Source organism: Anas acuta, chromosome 4 (genome assembly GCF_963932015.1).
Source record: "Anas acuta chromosome 4, bAnaAcu1.1, whole genome shotgun sequence".
NCBI classification, from domain to species: Eukaryota; Metazoa; Chordata; class Aves; order Anseriformes; family Anatidae; genus Anas; species Anas acuta.
The window spans coordinates 12,635,219-12,661,615 of record NC_088982.1 but is presented as its reverse complement, the minus strand read 5'-3'; the positions used below and the strand labels follow the sequence as shown (position 1 = coordinate 12,661,615).

General features: G+C 43.7%; 1 protein-coding gene across 2 annotated transcripts in view; it reads right to left on the bottom strand.

Annotated features, from left to right (window-relative positions):
• Positions 1-26,397, bottom strand: part of CRMP1 (collapsin response mediator protein 1) — a 48,989-nt gene that overhangs the window by 21,168 nt on the left and 1,424 nt on the right. Inside the window, exons 1-4 of one of the 2 annotated variants that reach the window (XM_068679890.1) lie at positions 24,579-24,905; positions 11,687-11,775; positions 6,102-6,286; positions 4,482-4,646 (exon numbers count right to left, since the gene is read on the bottom strand). In XM_068679890.1, the coding sequence (XP_068535991.1) occupies positions 4,482-4,646; positions 6,102-6,286; positions 11,687-11,775; positions 24,579-24,617 (478 nt within the window). In that variant the 5' untranslated portion in view covers positions 24,618-24,905. Of the gene's footprint in view, positions 1-4,481; positions 4,647-6,101; positions 6,287-11,686; positions 11,776-24,578; positions 24,906-26,397 lie in introns of those variants that run through there. The other variant, XM_068679889.1, reaches the window with a different exon arrangement.

The following is a 26,397-nucleotide window of genomic DNA, read 5'->3' as shown; positions in this document are numbered from 1 at the left end:
AAAGTTAAAAAAAAAATTGCAAAGATTTAGGTTCTGTGAATTGCCAGTTTTCTTTTTAGGTTTCTTTAACTAATCAGGAAAACATTTCAATTTGACCTGAAACTGTGCTTTTAAACAGATAAAGTTCCAGTTATGCTTCCCCAAAGTGCTGAGGAGCTAGCTGTAGGAACCATGTGTCTGAACTAACATACTGGCTTGCTTTTTCTTGATCCTACTGCCCAAAGCACCCAGCTGAGCTGACAGGAGACCCAGAATCAAAGCCTGAAATCAGCTACAAAGGGCAGCTTGCCATACATTTCCCTCCACATTCCAAAGATGGAAGGATTTATGTTGGCAGCAATACAGAACCATGAAGGATGACAGCACCAAATTTTAGAAATCAGTAAGAAATGCTAGTGTTGAGTGTTGGCGGCCAAGTATCAACTGTACTCACACCACTACGTTTTGCCATTTGTTTTAAAGATTTGCAGAGGGATTACACAGCTTCATATTTTAAGGGAATGGGAATTCCAGACATCTTCTGTTGATATCTTCTGTATATTATGAATTTATACTAGTTATAAACTTTCCTTACTCTTTGGTCTACTGACAACATCCACAGCTTGGTACAGGGACTGATCTCAGTTTTCTAGCTTCAAAGAAAAGTAAATTCCAGGCTAAGCCATGTATGCTGCATTTCAAAAGAGCTGTCAGGAAAACTGTACTTCCCGTAGCAGAAGGAAATAAGAAAGAGAACTGTGCATATAATTCACGTTGGTTGTGCTGAATGAATAAGGCTCCCTGATGAAGATATACCTTCTTCATGGGTCTACACATGCACAACTATATCCTCAAGCAGAGGGTTTGGTTGCTTACAGTCACACATGGAAGATAAAGCCTTGAAATGATCCCTGGTATTATGTCTTCCTGCTAGGGCCAGGCAGATCAAGATAAATATGAAGGGGGAACTGACCCCTCCTCACTTACTACCAAGCCGAGAGAATCCACCCTGAACCATGGAGCCCCCTCAGCTGGTGTCTATCTTTGTTTCTGTTTCTCAGGATCCCATAAAACACACATGGGCTTTACTAACTGTAATGCCTCAGCCTGTTCCATATTACATAGTTTCAATGTACTCAGTACGTCCCAGCTTGAAGTTTAACTATGTTTTCCCTGAGACCAAGGCTTACACCTCACACCTGCAGCCCTGTCTACCCTCTAACTGACCACAGCAGTGTTCAGCACATCTCCCTAACCAGCCTTTGAGGAAAGCTCTGTTATCTCTTCACAATACCCACAGTATCTTAGATGTCAGCTGCACCTGGGAGCCACCTTTCTGCACGGGTGACCAATATCAAAGCTAGTCCAAGCCACACAGACTAGCCTTAGTGACAGCTTGTGACTGAATCCTCTTGTATGCGTTTCTCTGTAAGCAAAGAGTTAGGTGACCTATTGCTCTCCCTTATCCACTGAGATCTAGCCAAAGGTAATTCATTTAATCACAGCCCTGCAGGAGGTAAGGCAATTTTCTCTAGGTATTATGGTTGGTAGACATGCACTGCCCAAGCATCACAAACTCTTCCAATTTCTTTTAGGCCCTTTTATGACCTTGGTAACAAGGCAATGAGTTTTGCTCCCACTCAAGGTAATGTTGTCCCTGAACTCCAAGAGAGTAGAAAGCATCCCAGAAGGGACCCTGTTGTAGGACCGTGAGCCTGCTCCTTTTCTGACAGCTTGTGCAGTGGTCACTGACGTAAACCAAAAACCACATCAGATACACAAAATGGAAGGGCACTTCACAGGCTGCCTTTACTGCTAACAGGAAAGATAGCTTAAACTATCCAATCTTGCAAAGACAGTGCCTTCACAAGATAACCAAGGTAAAATAACACCAATTTACATACACGGATATCCAACTTTAGATTTTTTGCCCAATGCCTAGGTCTGGTGCCTTGATCTTCTCACTGGGAATACGTGGCTTTTCAAAAGACCTAGTTCACTGCATATTTAACTTCACATTTAACATTTGTTGCATACAACAATCTTTCCCACATCATGGGTGGATGCTTGTTCTTGCACCAAGAATGCTCAACAGCAAATTTCAATAAAATTTTTAACAGTGAAAAAGAACAGTAGTTAAAGAAATCTTCAAGGCCTCTGTCAACACAGTTCAGGCTGTTGTTCCTTTACATACACTGGAGAATCACAATCACAAATTAGCTGCTGAATTGCTCCGAGTCTGATTCTTTACAAATCCACACTTGGTTCTAAAAAAGCTCCAGGCCCATCTTTGTCTCTTTAAATTATCTTTGTATTGATTTAAAACTGATTAATTATTCAATTTTACCTCATGACAGGGCACCTCATCAGCAGCTCCTGTTACTCATAGGAGCCAAGATCGTATTAGGTGCACACAGCACTGAAATGTGATTAACTGAGCCCTGCTCCTTGCCTAACTCACCCACCAGACAATCAGCCGAGAACAAATTCAATCCAGATTCTTAGATGATGAAAACCAGTTTCACTCCATTCACATCAAGTCTATTTGTACCAGCTGGCTCAAATGTTTCCAATTATCAGTAAATATTAACCGTTAATTTGAAATATTTTTATTGTGCTCATGCTTTCATATTCTCCCATACCTTGTGCCTCCTCACACATGACAGTAATTCTCATTGACTGACTGAGCCATATTGCAGCACCCATGAGAACAAAGGTGAACTCCTAGTGCTGCTGCAACCAAAGGGACCACCAAGGGCCACATCATACATCCCACTTCAGGAACTGATAAACCGATTCCTGCTTCCTCTGAAAAGTGAAGGCAGGTCAGAGGTATATTGAAAATTCACTTTTCCACAGTCGGAAAAAACTGTTAACTATCTGCACTGGCCTTTTAATGTAAGCCCCAGGCACATGTGAGAGTGTGGAGCTGCCTGTAATCCACGTGCTCTGGAAAATAACACCCAACTTTTGAAACAAGGCACGGTGCACTTGTCTGATTGTCAGCTAATGCACAGCGGTGTATCCATGTTAACACTGATAACAGGGGAACAGCACCATCAGTGTCAACAGATGTCATGACCTTGTAAAAATCACTGATATTATAAAGACCTACGTCAGACCAGTAGCAGTTTGTCTAAATTGTGTGTAATCTTGCTGATTGAAGAATTTTGTTGCCTAAACACTGGTTATACAGCAAATGTACAGCTGCGATACAGAATAAATTCCTCTACGTGACTTCACCTCCACAGTAATTCAGTGAATACCTGCTCACTCAACAAAATAGAATTTTGCTGATTTTTTCTACTCTGATGGTGTATTTCTACATGAAGAGAATTTTTGAAACCTAAGTCATCACTAGCACTACACCTAACAAATATGCATATATATACTAAGACTTCCTAACAAAAAGGTTGTTCTGATTTACTCATGGTAATTAAATGCCATTTCAGAAAATATTTCCCTAAATAATAGCCACGCATTTACAAAGAAAATATCAAGTGAGAAGCATTTGAAAAAATATGTTTCTGGACAGAAAATCCACACTGTTTGGCAGGAAGCAGACCAAAACTTACTTTCTGAAGGCTAGATTCAATTGCCCGCACATAGGCATCTGGTGCTACCAAGATGCCCTGCCATATAAGACATTTCCAAACTGAAGTAGCAAATGTGGAAGATAATTTATGAACTGTTTTATCTGTTGTAGTCCCAAATGGTAGCTGGAGTCCGGATAGGGTAACCTACAGTATCTCACATAACAGTAGACCTGTTAATTGAACTGTATCCTGAATTTAGATTCCTAAATTAGTGACCTAGATTTTGTGAGTCCTGATACAAATCATCTTCCAGTAACTTCAAGGAAAGCCACTGGAGACCAAACACTTGAGAAAATCAGGACGCTTTTTCATTATTAGGTACCTAACTTTAGACTCTCTTTTCTTCAATAACTTGAACCTATTTTAAAAATATAGCCATGTTTTATAAAAATTTCTAGCAAGTAAAGTATCTCAGACAACTGATGAGAAATTAGCAACAGCCTGTGATGCAAATTTCTCAGACACATATACTGATCTGGCCTTTCATATTTGGGCTTGATTTGATGAAGCTAAATGGACAGATTCCAGTCTAGTAAAAATCTGAACTCAATGTCTCACTCCTTCCATTCATGAAATGAGGTGAATGGTGGTTACCTTAAATGCTGCTCTCTGAATTTTATCTTAAAATAAAGTCTCATTATGCAATGTCTAAGCTTACTTCCACATGTAAAAGCAAGTGTAAAGCGATATGTTAGTGTCTGATAACATACATGGTCCATTTTACAAAGCAGCAAAAGCAGCAAGGGAATACAAAAGTTCAAAGTAGGGCAAAATCTTGGGCAGCATATCCAGCACCTGTGCATTTGTTTTCTAGACAATGTATTCTTTAACAACATTCATTTCACCTCTGTATGACATTTCACATTTCAATAAAAACAAAAATACTGTTTATTTTCACTCACTAACCTTTATCTTGCACCAGTACTTCCAGCTCTTCTCGAATTCCATCATACCAGCTAGTGATATCCACATGGAGAGAATAATCACAACAAGATTTGGTGTCAGCTGCCTCGTGCCACTTCTCAAAGGAGGTCAGTAAACTCGATCCAGGTTCGGGAAGCACATGGTCAACTGAAAAAGAGATTCAGTGTCTGTTACCCAGACTACACACTGTTCAGATTTCCTTAGTTCCTGTAATTAACCTTCAAGAATCTTGGCCAAAACAGTAGCCTTTGGGTCAGTTTGTGTGGAGACAGTAACTTTGGGATGTTAGCCAGATCCTGTTGTCTCAGGCATCACATACTTTGTAGATAGTCTACACTAAAAGCAAGGGTTTTTGGCAAGCTGCTTGGTGCAGCAATAGATGCACAGTGGAAGACTCAAACATCTCACCATTTAGGGCATATTTATCTTTCCATTTACAGTTTTCTAAGAGACTTAACGTTCTGGACTTAGCTGTATTTTTTGTCTGGTGTGTCCATTTCTATGTCTTTCATAGTTAGCATCATTACTAATCAGTCCATCATAGTCACTGAATTGGCTCACTCTGCCTTAACAATGTATCAATGAAGATGTTGAATGCTTTCTCAGTGGTCAGAATTGGAAATACGGCCAAATGTTTGAACAGAGAAAATACAGCATGAAAGCAAAAATGACATAAAATAAGGACATGACTACTTATGCACATATACTTATCTTTTTGAAGAGCTAGGTCAAAAGAAAGCATGGAAACAAAGATGGGCTTACTGATGGTGTATGCAAACCTAATGTATCACAGGAAGCTTCAACTGAAGAACATACACTGCAAAAAGATGCTAATGAAACTAATGAACAGCAGTGTATTTTGTGCTTATTGCCTGACATCCTTTCAGCTGATATTTTCTTCTGAACATAGGTGATTGATAACACCAATCAGAAAAAGTAGCTTCATCTTATTTCAGAGGGAGCAAGCCTCTACCCCAGAAGGTCAGCTCCTCTGCACAATGAAGCTAAGAAAATCTGTCATCTGAACAACTGTCTCTCAAAGTCTAGTGAAGGGTGGGTCAAACTGCTCCTGGTAAGAGAGAGATAAATCTTTTCCTGCCATATAGTACACAGAGGAAAGTTATTTAACAACTGGAAACACTTCTTCCTTTCACCAAGGATTCTAGGACATTTCCAATGAGGACTTCCTCAATTCTTGGTTCCAAATCCAAGTTCAGAAATAAGCATCTTGTTATTTCCAAAGCCCCTGAAATGTCACTAGGTGGGAACAACAGATTTTTGCCAGATTTTCTATATCATATAGTTATAGTACTAACTACAGTGTTTTTTTAAAAAATGTGCATTATCCCTTATGCTTGTTCTGTATTTCAGAGGGAAATCCAAGAGACAATTCCCTATGTTGCGGTTTCGTTCTAAGTGTAGGTTCATTTTCAGACCAGCCCCAGGTCACAGTGCTCAATGAATTCCCAACATAGTGCCCAGAAATATGAAGATTCACTGGAAAAGATCTCAGGGTACCATTATGGAGCTTCCTGTAACTATCCCCACCTACAGTAGAGGCTTCAACTTGGGGTGGGAAGGATTAGCATTGCCAATACTCACTGATCATGGTGGTGCCTCCTGCTAGTGCTGCTTTTGTGCCTTGATAGAAGTCATCAACAGTAGTCATTCCTTGGTAGGGCTTTTGTAGGTAAGTGTTGACATCTATTCCCCCAGGAATAACCATACGCCCATTAGCCTCTATGGTCTTTACTCCTCCAGGTACAATCAGATTCTCTCCTATTTGCCTAGGCAGCAAAGAAAAGCAATATTATTTTACTTAAAGAAGCAAAGAGGACAGAAGCTATTTGAGGCACATAGGGGAGAGAAACCTAGAGGCCATACAATAGGCAGAAAGTACTACAACCCCAAAGGGAAGGAGAAATTTGAACACCTGCTCTGGCTGCTGTGCACTGCTGTGGCAGAACAAAGCATTCCTGAACCTGTGTAGCTGGGCCATGTGCTCTCATTGCTTTGCATTGCTCTAGTGGCCAATGAAGAAGCTGTAATATACCAGCATTAAAAACTGATTTTTTAAATTATTAATATATGATTCAGGATGAGACTTAAGTGTCCTGTCTTGCAGCAACTACAAATATCTGGAGTTAACTTTCTCTTGGGGGCTCCAATATTTTATGTTAAGTTCTTAAATGAAAATTAAAAACACTGATCAAATATGACAGTAGCTGGAATTGTAAATATATGGCAGAAGCAAAAGGTACATCAGAAAAGAGTCATTATTACTTTGTAATCAAACAATGCAAATTTACCCTTAAAACAGAATCTAAATGTGCTAAAATACAGAAATACATATTTGAGAGTCAAACAACTCTAGTCTACCAAGTCACATATTCTTCATCCTCCTACAACTACAGCTTAGTGAAACATTTTGCATAACTGTGTGGAAACAATGTTAATTACCTGCTGCTATCTTTCCCCTTTCAGTTCTTCAAAACAGGATTGTTTTCACTATTAAAAATATTAATCTGTCCCCAGGTTGATATCAAGCAAATTCTAGATACTTAAAATACTTTCAGTGTTCATGGACATAGCTGTGAGTAAATTAACCTTTAGCTTTTCAAGTTACGTTATGTTTTTATAGTCTATTTTGTATGATTCCTAACAGGAAAATGTACTGTTTTGTGTGGGAGCCATGTCTTTGCACTATTATCTGTAATCTATCTGGACTTAGAGATAACTATAACATAGTGTAAGTTGAATTGTTTATCTCATATTGCTGACACACAGTCCCTGTCTTAATTTCCTTTTGTCTGGGATAAAATAACATTTATCCACAGCTAAACAAATACCCCAGACATCTGAGCTGCTCAATCTGTTTCTCTCCTATTAAAATGCAACTCCCACCTATGGAACAAAACACAGCACCTGATTAACAGCCAATCACAACAAGTCAGAACAGAAAACGAATATAACTGTTAATTAAAGCCAGTGGTGAGAGAGAAGGGAACAAAAAAAAAAAAAAAAGGGATAATTATTCAAATTGGAATTTGGCCAAACCAGAATTAATAAAAAACAGAGTTAATAAATAGCCCCAAGAGGTCTTTTTTTTTTTTTTTTATATACCCTGTGCAAAAATGTCACCTCCAGCAGCTTGGTTCCCTAGTGTTGTGGGTTTTGGCTGGAGGGAAGCAGAGCCACTCCATGAGCAAACTCCCCAGCAGCAGCCAGAGCTGTGGTCTCAATTGCTCAGTGCTAAACAAATTCAAAAGTGCTTAGCTTGTGAGAGTTGATAATATCACAGCTTGAAGCCCGTTGAAGCAACCCCATGTCTGACATCTAACATTTATAAACACGTACAGCACTGGGAGCATGCTGTAACCTGTTTTCAGCTGGGAGTGCTGATGATACCATGACAAACACAGAATCGATATGCAGAAGCAGCCCTGCACATCAAATTGCACAAGCATTTTGCAAGAAGCTTCTCTGCTGTCAAAATTTGAATTGCAAAGGCATAGCATAAGGCACTCCAACCCACGAGCAGATTGAGAGCTTGTATAAAGTTATGTAGACCCATGGATAATAATGGTGTGGCACCAATTTTTGTTAGTGAAATCTATTCCCCAGATTTTAATCAGAACAATCCTCAAGCCTTGTACAGTGTTTGTGTGGCTACAAAATTTGGAAGTGGAAAAAAAATCTTACCAATCTCGTTTAAATACATTTAAACTGGAATTGCACTCCAAGGACTACCACACCTTCTAAAAATAACATTATTAAAGCAAACCTATGCAAAAATATAAAAGCAATAAAAGCAATTCACTTTTCTTTTTTTTCTTCCACAATCAGTATCTACCAGTTCCCTATTCAAGAGGACACACATCCTAACAAAGCAAAAAGGTGCTAAGTATGCACTGAAGTTTTTTGATGACTCACTGCTCATTATTTTCAGTGTACCATTGAGTAACAGATTATTTGGCAATAGCTGAAGTCACCTGAAGTGACATGGGACCAAATGGCCTTTGTGGATGATGCTGTGCTGTTACCTGCTGGGATCCTGTCTCATCTCTTGCCCTGGCATCAAGATTAAGGCTAGGAGAAGGTTGATCTTCACTGGCTTCCAAGGTGATTTTCACTCTGACTGACTCAAACACAGAGTAGGATAATGTGACAGGATTCCTGAATTGCTCACTCAATACTAACTGTATGTTAGTAAGAATGAGGTTCAGTTACTTGTGGTTGAAAAAATACAATAGCACAGATAACTCTATTCTAGGCACTGCATAAATGATTGAGCTGCTTTTCTGATGCACCAGCAACTTAGCAAACTAGAAAACTCAGACTGATAGATTGATGCAGTCTACAATTTTCAATTGAGCAAGCTGGCACATTCTGTCGTACACAGGCTGATTTAAACACAATGGATTTAAACACATCAGGCTTCCAGCTCTTCATAAGCTTATCTTGAAAAAGCTGGAAAACTCCCCCAGAACTCAATGGAGTTATTTCAGTCGTTATCAAGCCCAGATCTCTTTTAGACACCTCAGGCTCCCTCTAGCTTGGCTTATTGTCTGCTCAGCTCTGGTCCCCAGCCACCCATCCTGCAGACTTTGTAGTTGCCCCCCGTCAGGAGTGACCCAAAACCTTCCCTTGGCAGGGCTGGAGCAGAGGACAACAAGCATCAGACTGTGACCTACTGCTTCACACTGAGACCAAGGCTCATTTCCTCATGTGGATAAGAAAGACAGTATACATGTAGGCAAAATATATTATTTATGTAACAACAGTCATTTAAATTACTAAATATCTAAATTACTATTTAGATAACAAAGAACAGTCTCTCAGCTGCTATTTCAGTGTAAATTTCACTCAAAAATTCATGGCTTAAATTACAGCTGGAAAAAATGCACATGTATCAATGCTCCCTTGTAGCGAGGGAGCCAGTTTGAGCCTTGATAGGTTGGAAAAAACATCTGCCATCCTCCAAACTATAGATAATCTTCAAATGCATTCAAGCTTAAGTGTACATTCCTCTCTGCAGAACAATTTGCAGGTACACAGGCCAAAAAAAGACCCTACTTTATTTCATTAGTCTGCAAGAGAAACCCAACCTTCCGTTTTCTAATCAGTCTCCACTGCAGAATAGGAAAATGAACCCCAGTCTTTTATATCCCAGCAAAGCCATCACACTATTGCCTATTTGGGGTTGAGTGGTTTAGTGTCCATTCCATTCTGTGGAAAGAATTCTGTGTTAACAGCAGGATCTGCAGCAGGAGGGTTAGGACATCAACTGAAATGTGGCTGCCTGAGGTTCAAGATTCAGCTCCAAAGGATCTTGAGCAACACTGAACAATTATGTTAAACATTTAGACACAATGGGCAGTTTAAGCTGGAGAAACTGAAAAAGACCAATCTCACAAAATACAGCACTTTCTTGGGCTGCAGATTTTATCATCTGAACAGAGCTAGGAGCCAAGCCCCTCTCACATCAGGCTGTGCTCACAAATTAGCTGCTGAGTGTTTCAGAGCAGGACTTCTTGCATCTTGCACACAAAAATCTCAGGTCACCTAAACTCAGGACACTGGTCATGACTCATGATGTTGAACAGCAGATTTGCCTCCTCTGGGAAAGATACAGGAGTTTTAAAAATTAAGGTAATGTCCATACATTCATTATTAATCCTAGCTATCTTCAGCAGCTGGGATACATTGTGGAGGTACAGAATTCAGAGTCTATGTACTTAACGAAGGGCTGCTAAATGGCAGGGCAGCTGAAAACTTGGCATTGCTAAACTACCTAAGGAGTACCACTGCATTTCTGGAATCGAGGCCAAAAATTTGCCACAGATTTTTGCCACAGCAGTTTCAGACTCAGCATCTCATGCACTTAGTTGCTGAATCAGTTCTGATGATCGCAAGTACTAACAGAAAATGTGCATCTGAACAAACAAAAGCAGAGAAAAAAATCAACTAAAATATCTATCAGAGAGTACAATTTGATTGCTCTTAAAAAAAAAAAAAGTATGTGTTCAAAATTTTGTGCTTTCTCTACTTATAATAACAGGTTCATTTTGTTTCTTCTGCAATGCATGTTATACCATATCTGGAAAAGCAGAGTGAAATACTAAAAAGAAAACCATACAGTCCGTGGATAAAAGTGTTCCAAATTTTTTCTCTTAAAAAAAAATCATGAATAATGTAAGTAGGCACAGATATATAAAGAAGCAGATTTTTAATCTGATGATATCTTCTCAAGAAAAGGAGCTCTGGAAACAAGTAAGTAATTAATTATTTACCATATAGCCATAATAATATTTCTGTGCAGTAAATTTTAGCCTCTGGAGACCAAACTTCTTAGATCAAAAAGGAAAATGTTTAGCAGTCAAGAAAAAGGTTTTAATCCCTATGTACATTATAGTGCTTATAAACACACATAATTCAGCAAAATTATCCCTCATCCCCAAGTCAAGGTGTGACCACTACAGCTACACGATATCTCTGTTACTGTTTACTGGGCTTTCAATAATATCTATTTATATTTACCCAAGAATACTTTCCCAGTTTCTATATTATATATCATAATAAATCTGTAGGATCCTCTTTTCTAACTGTGTGAAGATTTAAGATCAAATACTTTTTCTAAGCAAGAAAAGGGACATATGAGCAATATATAACACTGTTGTACAAACAGAACATGCTATACTTCAGCATTAACCAACAGCAGGACTGAGAAGGAGTTAGTCCCTCTCAGCATTGCATAACACTGATATTTCTGTGCTGCACAATACTGTACTGCATGACTGTATTTGCCCTGATTAGATTTGGGAGTAAAAATGCTGTAACAACCCTCCTGCTATACATGGACCCAAAAAATATTCATTGGATTGACAATTACTTCTTGCTTTGAGGTATCCTGTCCTTGCCTCAGTCTGACTGTTCTGGAAGAAGCTAGAACTGAACTGTTCAAAGAGCAAAGATCTTCCACTTACAGCAAAGGTTATTTTCTACTTATCAAATCCTAGCAAGGATAAAGTGGCAGAATTTCATTATTTAGCACTCCACTACAATGACCCCACATCTAGAGGTAACCAAGATGCTATCTGCAAGACGTCTGGTCAACACCATCAATAAATCACATTAGTCTACACCAATAGGCATGCAAAAAAAAGTTCAATGTTTAAAAAACCAACTTTATAAGTCCATCTTCCAGGTATAAGTCTGCATAGAAGGAGTGGTCATCATTGATAATTCTTCCACCTTTAATGAGTAGTCGGTCACTCTGGGGGGAAAAAAAGGAAGAAATGTGGGTTTGTTCAAAATAATAAACATAACAACAGATTGATGATACCAAATAGGCGTATATTATATGCAAAGCCATTAATATCAAAACATTCACCCTAGGTATAGATCTATGCCATAGATTCAGAGGGGTATGTAGGCAGTGGAAGAAAAAGCCCTGGTTTAACTGAGTGCCTATGACTGATTTTTGGGACATCAGGCCTCATGATGGTCACACAGTTTTATCCTCAAAGCAAAAAACATAGAAACACTTGAAATCCTGCTTCATCCCCTTTTTACCATTACCTTAGAGTAAGGAGGCCAAAAAGGAATGTGAATCCCAGAGACCAAACTGCCCAACACTGTAGATTAGCTCAAAGGGGATTCTTAGCACCCCTGGAAGAGTGACAGAGTTTGAAATGGGTAGAGATGAGATTGGAAGAGGCTGCACAGCCCACAGCTTGTGCTTCCAGTACTGTGTTACAGAGGTGCAGCTGAAAAAACAGTTTCTAGTTGGTTGCTTCTGCATGGAGACTGAAGGCATGATGAAGGAATCGCTGTCTGTTGGCTCATGGCAAGTACTTGCAGTACTTGCTGCAAGTACTTACCAAAGGGTTAATACAAGTTAGGTGGCTGGGGGCAGTCTGCACTGGGGCTCCCCACGCTGTGTATCAGTCCCTGAGCGTAGTCTCCAAAGTTAGGTTTACCTAAAATAGCATGTGGTACATCGGGAACAGTCCAACCTAAATGATTCTGTGATTCTATATGAAGTCTGCTGGGACACTGCTCACTACCATCATCTGTTTTCATTTTTCTCTATTCAAACAGTTACACTCTGTTCTCAAAAAAACCCACAGATTTTACAGAAAACAATTTTTACCACAGCATATTCCCCAGAACCAATATTTGAATTCCCCCACTGAAGAAATCATACTGGAAACGCCACCACCTCACCAACTACCCAGAGACAAGGAAAGTCTGCAACTTCAGAGCATGATGCTTTTGAAAGGCACTTGGCATTTGCCAAGTGACAGTGAATGCTGCAGTCAGAACCCTCTTTTCCCATTCATATATAATAGGCCATTTATTATAAATTAATTCCTTGGCTCACCAAACAGCAACCCACAATCTCCATTTTGTCCATGCTTTATTACTCCTCACTCCAGACTCAGTTCACGGTTTAATTACACGATGACTCACACATACAAATCACGTGTGTCTCAAGTTCCCAGTTTAGAAAACAACTGAACAAGCTGATATGCCTTCTCGTCTACAAAACCAGGGCAACAACCAAGAGCTCCTAAAAAAATTATTGATAAAAAATGCTAAGTCAGAATTAGGGTTGTTATAACAACCTTTCTTCGATGCAACTTCACAGTTACAGGCTTAATGTTGAGTATTTACTATTGAGCTTGTACTTGAATGTTTTGTAGGTTTGAAGCCTATATACCCCTCTGTATCATTCTAGAAAAGCAAGAAGGGAGAACGTAGCCATCATTATTAAAGACATTTTAAATACAGTGCAAGACAAAAGAGTACATATACAGGTTTGAGGCTCTTCGCCCTATGCTGAAGCAGCCAAATGACCTTGGTAGGGAATCAAGATCCAAAACTGCACTGAAATACCTCCCTGGGACCTGCCTTACACATTGGCACCCTCCCACTGAAGCACAGAGACAAGTGCAAGTCCTCATTCTGCAATTTGACAGACCAGGCTCCATGGTTCCCCCCCCCCCCAGCCTCTCTACTGCCACTTATCATTGTAGCATTTGTGAATCAGCAGCCTGAAAGGTAGTAAATTTCGCCATGTTCTGGCAGTAGCATCTCCTCACCATGATGATGAACTGCACTGCCCACTGACCTGCAGAGACCACCATCTTGTAAGCTCTTTCTAAGCTCATTCAATTGCCTTCCTACACATTAATACTGTCCTGCCACAAAGAGGCAAGAGCACATTGACACCAGCAGGGAATGCTCCTAGAGCATTGCATCTGCCACTGCTGATGAGTTAAAAAATCTGCATGCTCATCAAGATGTTCTACTGATTATTTTTTATTTTTTATTTTTTACACTTAGGAGAAGATGCATAATACATAGAAACAAATGTAGCAGGCTGAGAAAATAAAACAGACTAAAATAAAACAAAGCAATCCCAGAAGAATAACTGTATACATAAGGATTTTATATGCTTTTATATATGTATATGTATGTGGCAAAACAACATATTAGAAGAGTCTGAAACCAAAAAGGATACAAATCTAGTTTCAAGAAAGCACTCAGTTATGTGTCATCCATTACATTAGGTCTCACTTACAGTTTATGAAGGATTACTGAATGTTTAGCTATAAAGTCAGCATTTCAGAGGGTCTAAGAAATTCTGATGAAGAAAGCAATCTGCACTTTACAGAGGCTTTCAATGTTTAATTTCTTGACAACGTCCTGCTCAAAAAAAAAAAAAAAAAACAAAAAACAAAACCTCCCAACACTGTTGCAAAAGGAAGCAGCATCTAAGTTGGCCTGTGGCTAAGACTGTGCTCAGCCAGGAATAGGAAGCCATGGGATGGAGATGAGGCTGCCAAATCCCCCACAAATTTTGATGCTCCCCACAGCTCCCCAAGTCTGCCAAGCTACCATGGACACAAGCAACCAGGCAGGTGTCCATGGAGCCGTGCCCAGCTTTCATCAGGACTGATCGATGCGGAAACATCCCTGACATACATTTTGATCCCAGTGAATCAGCAAATTCTTATGAAAAGTGTTTCGTTGGCACTTTTCCCAACCACTCAAAACCATAAGTGCGTCTGTAGGACGTGTTACATACAGATCACAACAAGCCAGGAGCAAAGCTGGGTGCATTTACACAGACGGTGCACGAAGGAATCAGGTCAGGTTTGGGTGCCACACGGACACCCCAGCAGCACGCTGTGCCCCCATACACCCTGCGGGGACTAGCAGTGGCTCACCTCCAGCCTGAACGCTGGTACCAAATGCCTGCATGCACCTGTCCTCGCTGATGCATTTCCATGACTGTGCTAGAAAAATGACACAAGCATAACTGGCTAATAGGGAGGTGTGGGTTCACACTTCCAAGCAATTTGTGTCATTGTTTATGAAGTAAACTTTGGTCAACATGTGAATAATCAGAGCCTATCGCAGCCTAAGCTTTGGAACAGGCATGGCCCTGGCCAGAACACAAAGGGATGTTGCATCCCTACTCTGCTGAGATGCCCACAGTGCCAGGATGCTTCCTGTGCTGTTTCAGGTCACCGGTACTTGCTGCAGTGAAATCCTGGACAGAAATCTGGGTACACAGGGACTGAGAATTAGGTTAGCCTTTGTTCCCCAGCACAAAGCCCGGCTGCGTGTGTGTGGTCAGCAGCCATTTACTCTTTATCAGGGACCTAATGTCAGGCAGGCTGCTCACAGTTTTCCTAACCATGTGCCAAACATCCAGAAAAACTAGTGACCGAAGTCCTCTTCTTCCTAATAACACTCCAGGCTGGAGGACAGCCACAGTCTGCTGTGCCCTCGGGAAAGCAGGGGGAGGGAGGAGTGACCCAAAACTCATGAATTAATCATGCAGCGCTGGCCCATATTTCCCCTTCCCAGCTGTAAATCCCTCAAGGCAGGCCATTTTCTTTGCTTAGCTCTCAGATGTACCCTCAGCCACTGGGGTGACCTTCGGGTGCTCTCACAATACAAACAACAGCACGCTCATTACTCAACCCAGGCGGTGACAGCAGTATAAACCTTTACATAGGACAGACAGCAGGGACACAGCAAAACAGAGAGGAGGAATTACAACGAACATAAAAACTGAGCAATTCACCGGGTGCCAAGACTCAACGCAATAAAAACCCTGCACTCATTGACATGGGAGGTGTGGATTCATGCAATTGCTCAGCATTTAAGGGGAGGATTGGAGCCGAGGTGGCTCTCCAGCCATCACTGCAGCATCGATGCGGTGGCACCAACGCCAAGCTGTTTGCTTCCGGGTTTTGGGGCTGGGTATGAGACAGCATCAGCTCAGCAAGCAAACGATGCGTATCTTGTGCATCCCCACAGCTCCATTTTACAAGCGCTCCGGCACCGCACAGCTCAGCTTGCTGCTGAGTACGATACAGCCGCTCCTACCATTCACAGCTCTCCACCTCCCAACCCTGCATGCTGCGTTCCCGGTGATTTTTTTGCTAATCTCAGGCTAGCTTTTCCTGCTTAATCTGGCAGCAAAGCCACCAAGCTTAGCTGGTGACATGACAGCAATATTCACAGCAGCAGAAGGAGATGCCACAACCTCAGCATCATTTGCTGCAGGAGGAGGGGCTGTCTGCCCAGACACCAGGCTTTTGCTCAGTTACAACTATTGTTTGCTTTTACAGCAAGAGCAACATGAAACATCTGTAAACTGGTGACAATTTGTACAGATTGCCTGTTTTGATGATTTTTTATTTTTTATGTCAGCTTGGCTCAGCCCTTTATGAAATATATCCATATTTTCACGTATTCTCAATGGTAAAGGGCCAGCAGAGACAAACAGGGTCTGAATCAACCTGCCAGATGATCCTGATGATGAGCCTGAACCCCACACTGAGGTCCTAAATTCTGCAGACGGACCTGTGCAATTATAAGGGAAGTCAAATTCCTTCGGTCAGTAAATCACTCAACTCCAAATAATTTGAAAATATGATCCAATTGCTAGATTACAATGCTGGAGGAAGATCAACTGCAAAGAAATTTAAAATTATCCCTCTTTTTTCATTCACCTATTGCACTAAAAGCTACATAAATTTAAAATTACTATACACAAAAATCTTTATCTTTTTTTTTTTTTAAATGTGCAATTCTCAATCTACTTCTAGAGCTACTGAAAAACACAACAACAGAAGAAATAAATCTGCCATTGTCTGATATAAGATTCACTAAACAAATGTAATTTAAACCTGGTGTATCATGCCACAGTACAATGCAGCGCAAGCTATAGTAAGACACACTTCTCTGCAGTATCAATATCCATTGTACTGCACTTGCACGTACCTTTCAGAGAAAAACCACACCTACACAGTACAAGATGGAGCTTGAAGGGGAAAAAAGGCAAGAAAGAATCTAACATTATCTATTCTAGACCTATGAAAACATTTAAAGAAATTTTGAAGTGATAGTTTAACCAAATAGCAGCATCTGTCCAGACTGCAACTCTGATATATGCTATTATATTTTTGCTTCTCTTTCACAAATGGAATGTCTATCTATTAAACCTCCAGCTCTAAATCAAGCAACTAATTCCTTTTTAAGTATTTACAGTTTGCTTTACAATTTAACTACAATGAAATTCACATGACATACCCAAAAATTGGTCTCAGCACTGCTTCATGTTTAGAATTGGAGTTTTTACAATTGCTGCATTGCAGCCATTGCCAACTGAAGAGGTCTTTGCAACACTTCTAGCCCAAATTTTCCAATCCTACAGGAGGAGAAAACACTCAGCAGTGATTTCACCCTTTGCATAATTCTAAGGACTTACTAGAATATACCATTGTCCTCAGATCTCCACAGCAACAATGAGTATATTCTCTAAAATCCAGATTAGTTCACAGCCCTGAAGATGAGTAAGGATTTTATGCTAAATAGCAGTTAGAGAACAGGTTAACTTCTAAACCCACCTCCATTTCCAGTTCTCTGACTGTAAATATGTGATTTAAAAGACATCAAGTTAAACATAACAGACATAAGAAGGCATTAAGCTATGTTATCACACATGCAGCCAAGGCGTTCCTCTTTACTTTTTCAGCATTTGAGAGGTAGAATCCTTTGTTACCAAGACTTTAAAAGGACCACTGAGAGTTAAAAAGACACATCCTCATTTTAGAGGTAAAGTTCAAAATCCCCAGGCTGATGTTTGTATGCTCCTTGGCTATCAAAATCTCAATGTGAATATTTGGGAGGGAGCAGTGCCTCAAAAGCAAAACTCCCACTGGCAGACAATGGAGGGAGATATTCAGAGCTCTTCTGTACTGCCATGCATCCATTCTTGCAGTTATTTCCCATAACAAATGAGAGATTTAAAAGATATTTGGCTGTCTACTTTCAGAGCTGGTCAGACTCAGAACCGGTTGTGTCACAATACAGTTCAGTTACCTTGGTTCTACTAAAGTACTTACAAATAAGGAATATTTTTTAACTTAATGGCAAAGGAATAAAGACATCCTTCCCAGGAGGAATGCTTGTTTAAAATCCTTTCATAAGGATCAAAGAGCTGTAAATGGGATTTCATGAAGTACTGTCTGCTTATAGAAGATCTGCTTTTAATCAGCACTACCCTCCCTTTTGAATTTTATGTCTAGGTTACACTCGATAGGAAGTAATTTTTAGCTAGGGTGAGCCCTGACTCAACCGAGGGAATTCCTTGTAAATCTCTATATCCTTGAGGCATCATTTCTGCTATGCTACTAATGGAGAATCCTGCTTTTAAGGTCCTTTTCTTAGTAAACACACTCCAGTATATGGCAATTCATTTAGGAAGGATTATGTTGATTGTAGCAATGCTGTATCCTGGTCTGTAGCCAATGTATTCATTCATCTTTATTCATTTAAAAGATATGATGTTCTTTTGTTTCTCCTTTGGAGACCTAGCTTTTTATTCATCTAGCAATTTCAGTCCTTAATCACACAGTCTAAAAGGACTACTCCTACGGCTCAAACTCCGTGGGGATTTCTTTGCTGTAAATGTCATCTTTGCTTTGCTTTTTGAACAGAAACACAACAAACATCTTATTGATGACAAAGTTCATTGGCATCAGCAGGAGTTTCACCTAAGTATGGGCTGGAGGGTTAAAGCCATTGCATCATGCATCATAAGACCCTTCTCTTGGGTTACACACTGGTTATGTCAATTAGAGCTGATAGCAAAATCTCAGCAAGCCGTTCACATGAAAGGTTAAATTTAGGGAAAAAAATAACAGCAACTCAGCATGGTTTCCTGCTGCGTGCCACTGAATTAAAATCAGTTTTATTTATATTCTAGTCAGAAACCTGCACCAGGTTGCCAGGACACGTCAGCCTTGGCACCTGTCAGGGGCACTACACATGGTCAAAATCTGGCTGAGACCATAAGGAACTCCTCTGGCAGAGGAGGTGGGAACAAGAGAACCAGAAGATGAGAATATATCCTTGAATATGCAATGGCGGTTCATGATCAACTAAATGCAGTGGGTACACACACATATTGTTTGCCTGCAGACATGTGCCAGCCATAGCAAGTCACGACACCTCCCTCAGTATGAGCGCTGGTCCAGGAACAGTCTTCCACAGTCTTACAGCTCTAAGCACTGAGCCAGCCACAGATAAGGTGGGCGAGAGTCATCATCTTTATTTGTGTCCTCAGAAGATTATAGAGTGTAGATTTTAATGAAAACATTGGGGATATTTATTACTCAGTAGAAATATAAGCAAGATCTGTGGCTTTAAGCCTCATCAGGACACTTACTACAGGTTGAAACTTAATCTGGTCACAAGCACAGTAAGAGAAGAGGGAAAAGTAATCCTAATCTCTGTCCCAAGGTACAATGCTACCATCTTTACATGTATCAAGATCTGAAAGCTACAAATTATTTTGCAGCTTCTCTCTGTTCCACCTCTCTCTCACCTACAAAAGCAGCAAGAAATGTATTCCAAGTAGGCTGCACCGTGCTGTACCTCACAGGCCTGGGGGCTCTCCTAGCTCCCAATGCTGCAAAGGAAAATGAGGTTTCTTCCTTTCACTGCATGTATAAACTCACTTAGGAAAGAAGCAAAAAGCAGACCCCTCATGTGTCAGGCAAGTGGTTCACTGCCAGTGGTGGCTCTTGGCACTTGTGAGAGGGAATCTTAGACTTCCTCAACAACCACCTCGCTGCATCAGCTGTCTTCCCAGACAGCAACCCCCTTCCAAAGCCGTGTGGCTTCCAGCAGAAGGCAGCTCAGCTCCCCACAACAGCAGCAGCTCTGACACTGAAAGCCCTCATGTGCACAGCTGAGGGCACTGACTGACAAACTTGCTGTGGCAGTTCAAGGAACCACTGCCCCGAACCATTCTTTATGTCTCTGCCAAAGGTTTCAGTCTCCACAGGAGATGATTGAAAGACAGGTCACCAAAAAGACCTACTGTGAATGTAACTTAAGACAGTAGATAGAAGTGGCTGAAGCAAGTGTTTACTCTCCTGTAAAAAAAAAGGAAAGAAGAAGACTTATCACAAATGGTGGTTGGGAAGTCCAATGACTTCTACCCAATCAGCTAAAGTGCCTCCAGAGCTGCCAAATGCAAGTCCAGTATAATAGACAATGTGAATTCACAAATGTTGACAGCAGACAGACAAACTGAGAGTGTCCAAGCCTATCAAAAAGCTATAGAAAATATATATATATATAACTTTGGGTATTAAGCAAATATACAAGAGTTAGAATGGATGTGGAAGTCCCAGGCCCAGGTGTTTTTAAAGCAGCACAAAAAGCGCTGTCTAAATCAGTCTAAATCTTGTACCATTAACAGAATAATAATGTGAGATTTTTTTCCTATGCCAAGCACTTTTCAGTGGCTTTTCAAAGACTTTTGGCACGTCACACACCAATCTGTAGCTTCATACTGTTCAACAAAGATGGCTGGGAAAAAAAGCACAGCCAGGGGAGATGTGGAATAGATCCATACCCAGACCAGGACTTAAAGATTCCCCATTCCAGGCACTCACCACACCTTGAACCTCTAGGACGTGTCACCCCTGGTGTCCAAGATGAATTAGCTCCAGGCTGCTACTGTCTCACACCAGAACACCTTACATTACCCCAGCATGTTGTCCAGGCCCAACACAAGTTACCCGTCTTGACCCTCAGCAACCAGCCTGAGACCAGTCTCACAAACGAAAAGTCCAGTTGAATTTTGTCTGGATTTGTATCCCTCATAGCATTCTGGCATGTGCAGCTGAAGCCTACTTATTTCTCAGCTCTCTTCATGCCAATAAATTCAAAAGGCTACAACTAAAATTATTCTCTGTGCCCACTCCTCTGAATTTCTCCACCCTCTCTTCATTTTCCTGCATCTGCTGCTGCTTCTGATCTCATACCAGTTCTCCTCTTTACTTGCTAAGCTCAATAGCGAGGGAGCCTTTCCTTCTAACACCTCATTTTTGAGCTCTCTCCCCATTTCTCACAGTCTGTCAGCTCAGGACCAGCAGCTCCTTCCCCCATTGATGTGCCAACTCTTGGACCACTCCCAGGAATACCGTTCCCTTTCCCAAGAGATTCAGGCACCATTTGCCTCTTCCACGTGCCCCCCTGCATTTGCTTTCATGACTAGCTATTTTCCCTGTGCTCTGTGGAGCTGTCTTCACACCTCCTCTTCACTGAGCTCACGCTGGTTCTGTTTTAATGGCTGCAATCACTACTGGAACAAACAAGCCCTGTAACAGACATTTTATATGCCATATGCTTTTTTACTTGTGCTCTTTATATACTGTAATTTTGAGTTCATCTGGGCTTGAAACGTGCCGAGCAGTACCAAAACATCCATGCCAAAATAATTTATGATGGATATTTCAGTGTCATCATCTCCATTGATTCCCTGTAGTATCTAGCACAAGAGGAGTGTAACAGTGATGTTAAAGCAAGGGGCGGGGGAACATACCCTGGAAAATCTGGTCTGTGTGAGAGCACGCCTGCACAACTAAAGCACAAAAGATTGCCACCTCATGCAGAAAAACACCTCAGCACTAGATGTGGCAGGTGACTGTACTACACATATGGAAAAATACACCCCTGCAGATGCATTTGTGCCCACCATTGCATTATACATACCCCTTTCCCTCCCCAGCTAATGTTCCTGAATCAGGAGTGAGACCCCCAAGGGCCTCAACATAGTGAGGAGGACATCACCAAAATGCTCACATTTCATGGCTCAGTGTTGTCTCTATTTCACATCACCCAGATACCCGCCTGGAGCTTCAAAGACAGAGCTCCTTCCCACAGCAGCGACAGCAAAAGGCACCCAGTTTCTCCAGTCTGACTCCCAGCTGAATGTCACCGTACACTGGAGCAGTGCTGGTGCTCACACAGCAGCCTGGATGCTCTGCCAGATGTGTGAAAGGAAGCAGGGCAAATTGCAAGAAACAAGGATGTTCAGAGGCTTAAATGAAAAGCAGGGGCAGATTTGGCATGTGAAAGCAGGGAGCTGCCCTGATGCTTTGGGGAAAAGGGGTGAAGGGGTTATCACTTGGGCACTGCTGATAGCCTGAGGGATACAGATAATGTGGTGCAGCCAGACAAGACATGAGGAGGAAGCTATGCCCACCTGGCAGTAGTCCAGCTGGGACACCACAAGGTGGTCTTTCCAAGTGTGGTACCCACTCCCACACTGACCAGAGCTGAAACCACCCCCTGCTTCTTCCTTCAGGAAGTTCCCAATGCTGCAGAACTAACCCACAGCAAGCTCCCAGAGGGAAGTTTCAGCCCTGACTACAGGCACGTGGCTGGCCTGGTGAGGATGCTGCAGTGATGTTCCTGGGAGCCCAGGACAGCTCCTGGCCCCAGGCAAGGAATGCAGGTTTGGTGCAGGAAAATCTGCAGCAATGTATCAGAACACAGGGCACCATCAAAAAACAGCTTCCCATTATTTCACTGAACCAAAATGATGTAGCTCCAAAATGCAGGAGTTGGAGGGGGAGCGTTATGCCAGTAACAAACGACATTTTTGTAAGATTTTATCATTGCTGTTGTTGTTACATAACTTCAGAGAGCTACCACATTTCCTCAGAGCCCAGAGGTTTGAAGCAGCAATGTATTTCCTCAGTGGCAGGATGAAATATCCAATTTGCCATACTGGAAGGGGGCTTTCAGAAGATGCATGGAGCCAGACACAGTGGACCCTTCTGGGCCAGGAAGTGAGTATAAGGTGTAACACAGAGTGCTTGATTTACTTTTGCTGGAAAGGAAGAAGTGTAAAACATTGAAATAAGAAAAGGCAGTCCAAGTCAGACGCCTGCCAACTTCACTAATCTTAATCTATGTCTTTGCTTTGGTCATAAAACTTAACACTAACGTTAATGAATATTAATTTATGGAAGCTTCCACACATCCCATTCCAAAAGGAACAGGCTTTCTTTTTCCCAGCAATCCCCTCACCAGCAGAGAAAGAAATCTGGGAGAAGTCAAGAAATTAAAACAAACTGTTGATTCCAAGGCAAAGACCTTACAATTCTTCCAGTGTCTTTTTTCATTCTGAACTGGAGAGTAACCAAGCAGCTATGGGTGGGTGTGAACCTGCTACACCCAGGCTGCAAATGAAGGTGGAGCCCTGCACGGGGCACTTGCTTGTTCCCCCAGGCCTGGGTGGGCATCATGTGTACCTTGAGCTACAACAACTCACGAGATGTGTGTAGGACCAACGCAGGACGAGCTCTCACCCAGCACAGCCCTGCTCACACCTTGGCCACCAGGCACTGGTGCCTGTTGATAGAGGGAAGCCATGTCTGTGGTATCACCCAGCCCTGCTTTCAGAAGGGTGCTGCTCCCCTCTTAGCCAAAGATTCTGGCTAAAGGATTTTTTTTAAATAATGAGAAAGCCTTGAGGTGCTTTCAAGGCTTGCAACACCAACTCAGATAATGCCTTTAGGGTACATTTTCCCATCTCCTCAGGCAAAAATCCCTTCTGAAACCTGTCTCTCTGCTCACCACCATGGTGTTTGCTTAGGCAGCCACCACACCCACCTCTCAGCCTTGTCTACAGCTACAGCAACTCACCCAGCTTCCCAGCACCCCAACGGTGCCAGTTTAGCTCAACACACCCAAACCTCCTTTGAGCTCACCCCATTTCCCCATCATCCCCCCATCCAGCCCCCCAAGAGCAAAGCGGGCCCCAGCCAGGAGACCCACGCTGTAAAATCTCAGCCTAGACAAAATCCGGGAGAAATTTCCCATGAAAGCCCCCTCCCTCTGCCTCGCCTTTATCCCCAGCCTGTCGGTGGGGGTGATAAAACAATATACTGACTCCGAGGACCGGGAGCCTTCCTTTCTGGCATGGAAAGCCCGCTCCATTGTAGGGGGATAAAAGCATCTAGCGGGAGACAGGCACCGACAGCACGAGGATGGTTATGATTAACTCTTTGACTTCTGATCCCCACCCTGCCTGATGCAGGCACGGCGCGGAGGTGCTGGCATCATGGCGCTCTTCCCTTTTTTCCACGCTTTCTCCCCACCTCCCCTCCTTCCCTCCCTCCCTCCGCGCCCCCAGCCCCCCCGGACCCCCTCCCCTGCCCGCCGGGGGCGCCTTGTGCCGCAGCTCCGTCCCCTCCCTCTTTTGTTCTGCCTCGCCCGGCGGCCGAGCCTCCCGGGGCCCTGCTCTACCGACCCTACACTGTCCCCCCCTTGGTCCCCTGGTCCCCCAAACCCTCCAACACCGGGGTACAGCCGCTACCGAGCCCCCCCCCCCCCTTCCCGAAGCCATCGCCACCGGGATGGGGGTGGCGAGGGAGCACGGTGCGCAGAGGACGAGGGATAGGGAAAATATTAAATAAAATTAAATAGCGACGGTAAATAAATAAATAAATAAATAACAGAATCAAAGACAATGGAGACAATATCATAGCCTAACGATAAAAGGAAAGCGAATAACGAAATAAAACCACTCCCAGCCCGGAGCTGCAGGAGGTGGAGAAGGCACCAGAGCCGGTACCCAGGCGAGCCCCGGGAACCCCCGGAGGCAGCCCCGGGAGATGGGGCTCCCCGCCGCCCCCCCAGACCCCCTAACAAAGGAGTGAGGGCACCGGCCCGGGCTGCGCTTACCGTTATGTGCGGGATGCTCTTCTTGCCCTGGTAAGACATGTCGGCTCTCGCTAGCGCCGGCACCCGCAACGCGCCCCGAGGACCGGCAGCAAAAAAAAATAATTAAAAAATAAAAATAAAAAAATCCCGGTTGGAAATAACGGGAATAAAAAAATCGGAGCCCGCTCGGGTGATGGGGTGGGGCGGGGGCGACCCGGCAGAGCTGTGTAATGGAGGCAAAGTTTCCTCGCCCAGAGGAAGGGGAGAGCCAGGCAAACCCGGCACCTTTTTTTTTTTTTCTTTTTTTTTTTTTTTCCCCGGCTGCAATAAAACAGGGACGCGGCTCCCGAAGGGAGGGGGAGGAGGAGAGCGGGGGGTGGGGGGGGTGTCGGCGAGCGCTGCCTCTCCCGGCGGCAGCAGCGCCCTCCCGGCTGCAGGTCGGAGCGGGATTCGCTCAGCTCAACCCAGGAAGCGTTTCCTTCCCTCCTGGCCCCCACCCCTAGCCCCCCCCGGCCCCCCTTTCCCTGCCCATCAAGGCAGCCGGAGCCTCCCCCCCGCACCGGCGCTGGGAAACGCCGCCCCCCGGCCCCGCCGCCGCCCCGCTCGCACGTTTGGGGTCACCGCCAGGGTCCCACGGGAGGGGGGGTCCCACGAGGGGGTGGGATGGGGGGGCATTTCTGCGGCTGTGGGGGCAGGCAGTGGCACTGCCGGCTCCGTCCCCAGCACCGCTGTTCCCCTTGTCACTGCGCTGCCCCTCTTGTCACTGTCCCTGTGGCACTCCCAGCTCTGCCCTGTCCCCGGGGGGACATGGGGTCGGCATGGCCAGGCCAAGGGGACACTGCCAGAGGGGAAACGTGGCTAAATGGAAGCTTCCCTTCTCTTCTGACACCGGGGGTCCACCCAGTGCTTGATTAAGGGTCCACGTCCAGCTGTAGGGAAGGTAAAGGCTGCCGGCACATTAGCCCCCTTCGCATGCACGAGGAACCAGGGGCATGCTGCACACACAGCCCTGCCACACGCACACAGGCACAGGGTGTCCCCCAGCCAGGTGTCCCTGACACATCCCCAAAAATCTCCATTCAGGGTTTAGCAACAGCTCCAGTCCCCGCTGCACAGGGGTCAGGCAGGTGGGTGGCTGCTCGCTACACTCCTCCTGAAGCCAGGGAGCTTTGTCCCCAGCCTCCTCCTCACCCCTGGATCCAATCCTGAGAAAGGTTGGAAGCATGGTGAGACCCATGGAGGTAGTGTGCAATGTGCTCACCAGCCAGCGCTTCCAGGCTGAACTCGGAAGCGGCCCACAGGGAAAACTGGGGGGAGACAGCAAGGATGTCCCAAAAGATGGGGGATGCACAGGGTGTCCTCCCACTGCTGGTGGCATGGGGGTTCATGGTGTGAGGTGGGAAAGGGAAGGCTGCACTGCAGCTGGCAGCCTCCGCAGGAGGTCCCAAGGTCGCTGCGGGGCGGTTGCGGGTGCCGTGTCCCACCAGGTGCTGCCCTGAAACCCACCTGAATTGGGGACCCACAGGGGGGGCACCTGCACCCCTTCATACTCAAACTGAAGAAGGGGAGAAAAGAGGGGAAAAGCTCGGTTTTGCCTGCAGAAAGAGCAGATCGTGGGCAGGCCACAGAGCCTCCAGGCGGGGTGCTGAGGCAGAGGGGGGGGATCCGCACCGAATGGCTGTGCGGGGCAGGGCTGCCAGGCTGCGTGTCTTCCGAAGGGGAAATCACTGACCCGTTTCCCAGCAGAGCCAACCCCTGGCTGTGCCCCCAGCCCACATGATACGACTTGGGGTTAGATGGAGAAGCCCACCGGCCTCACTTTTCCTTTCCCTTCTCTCTC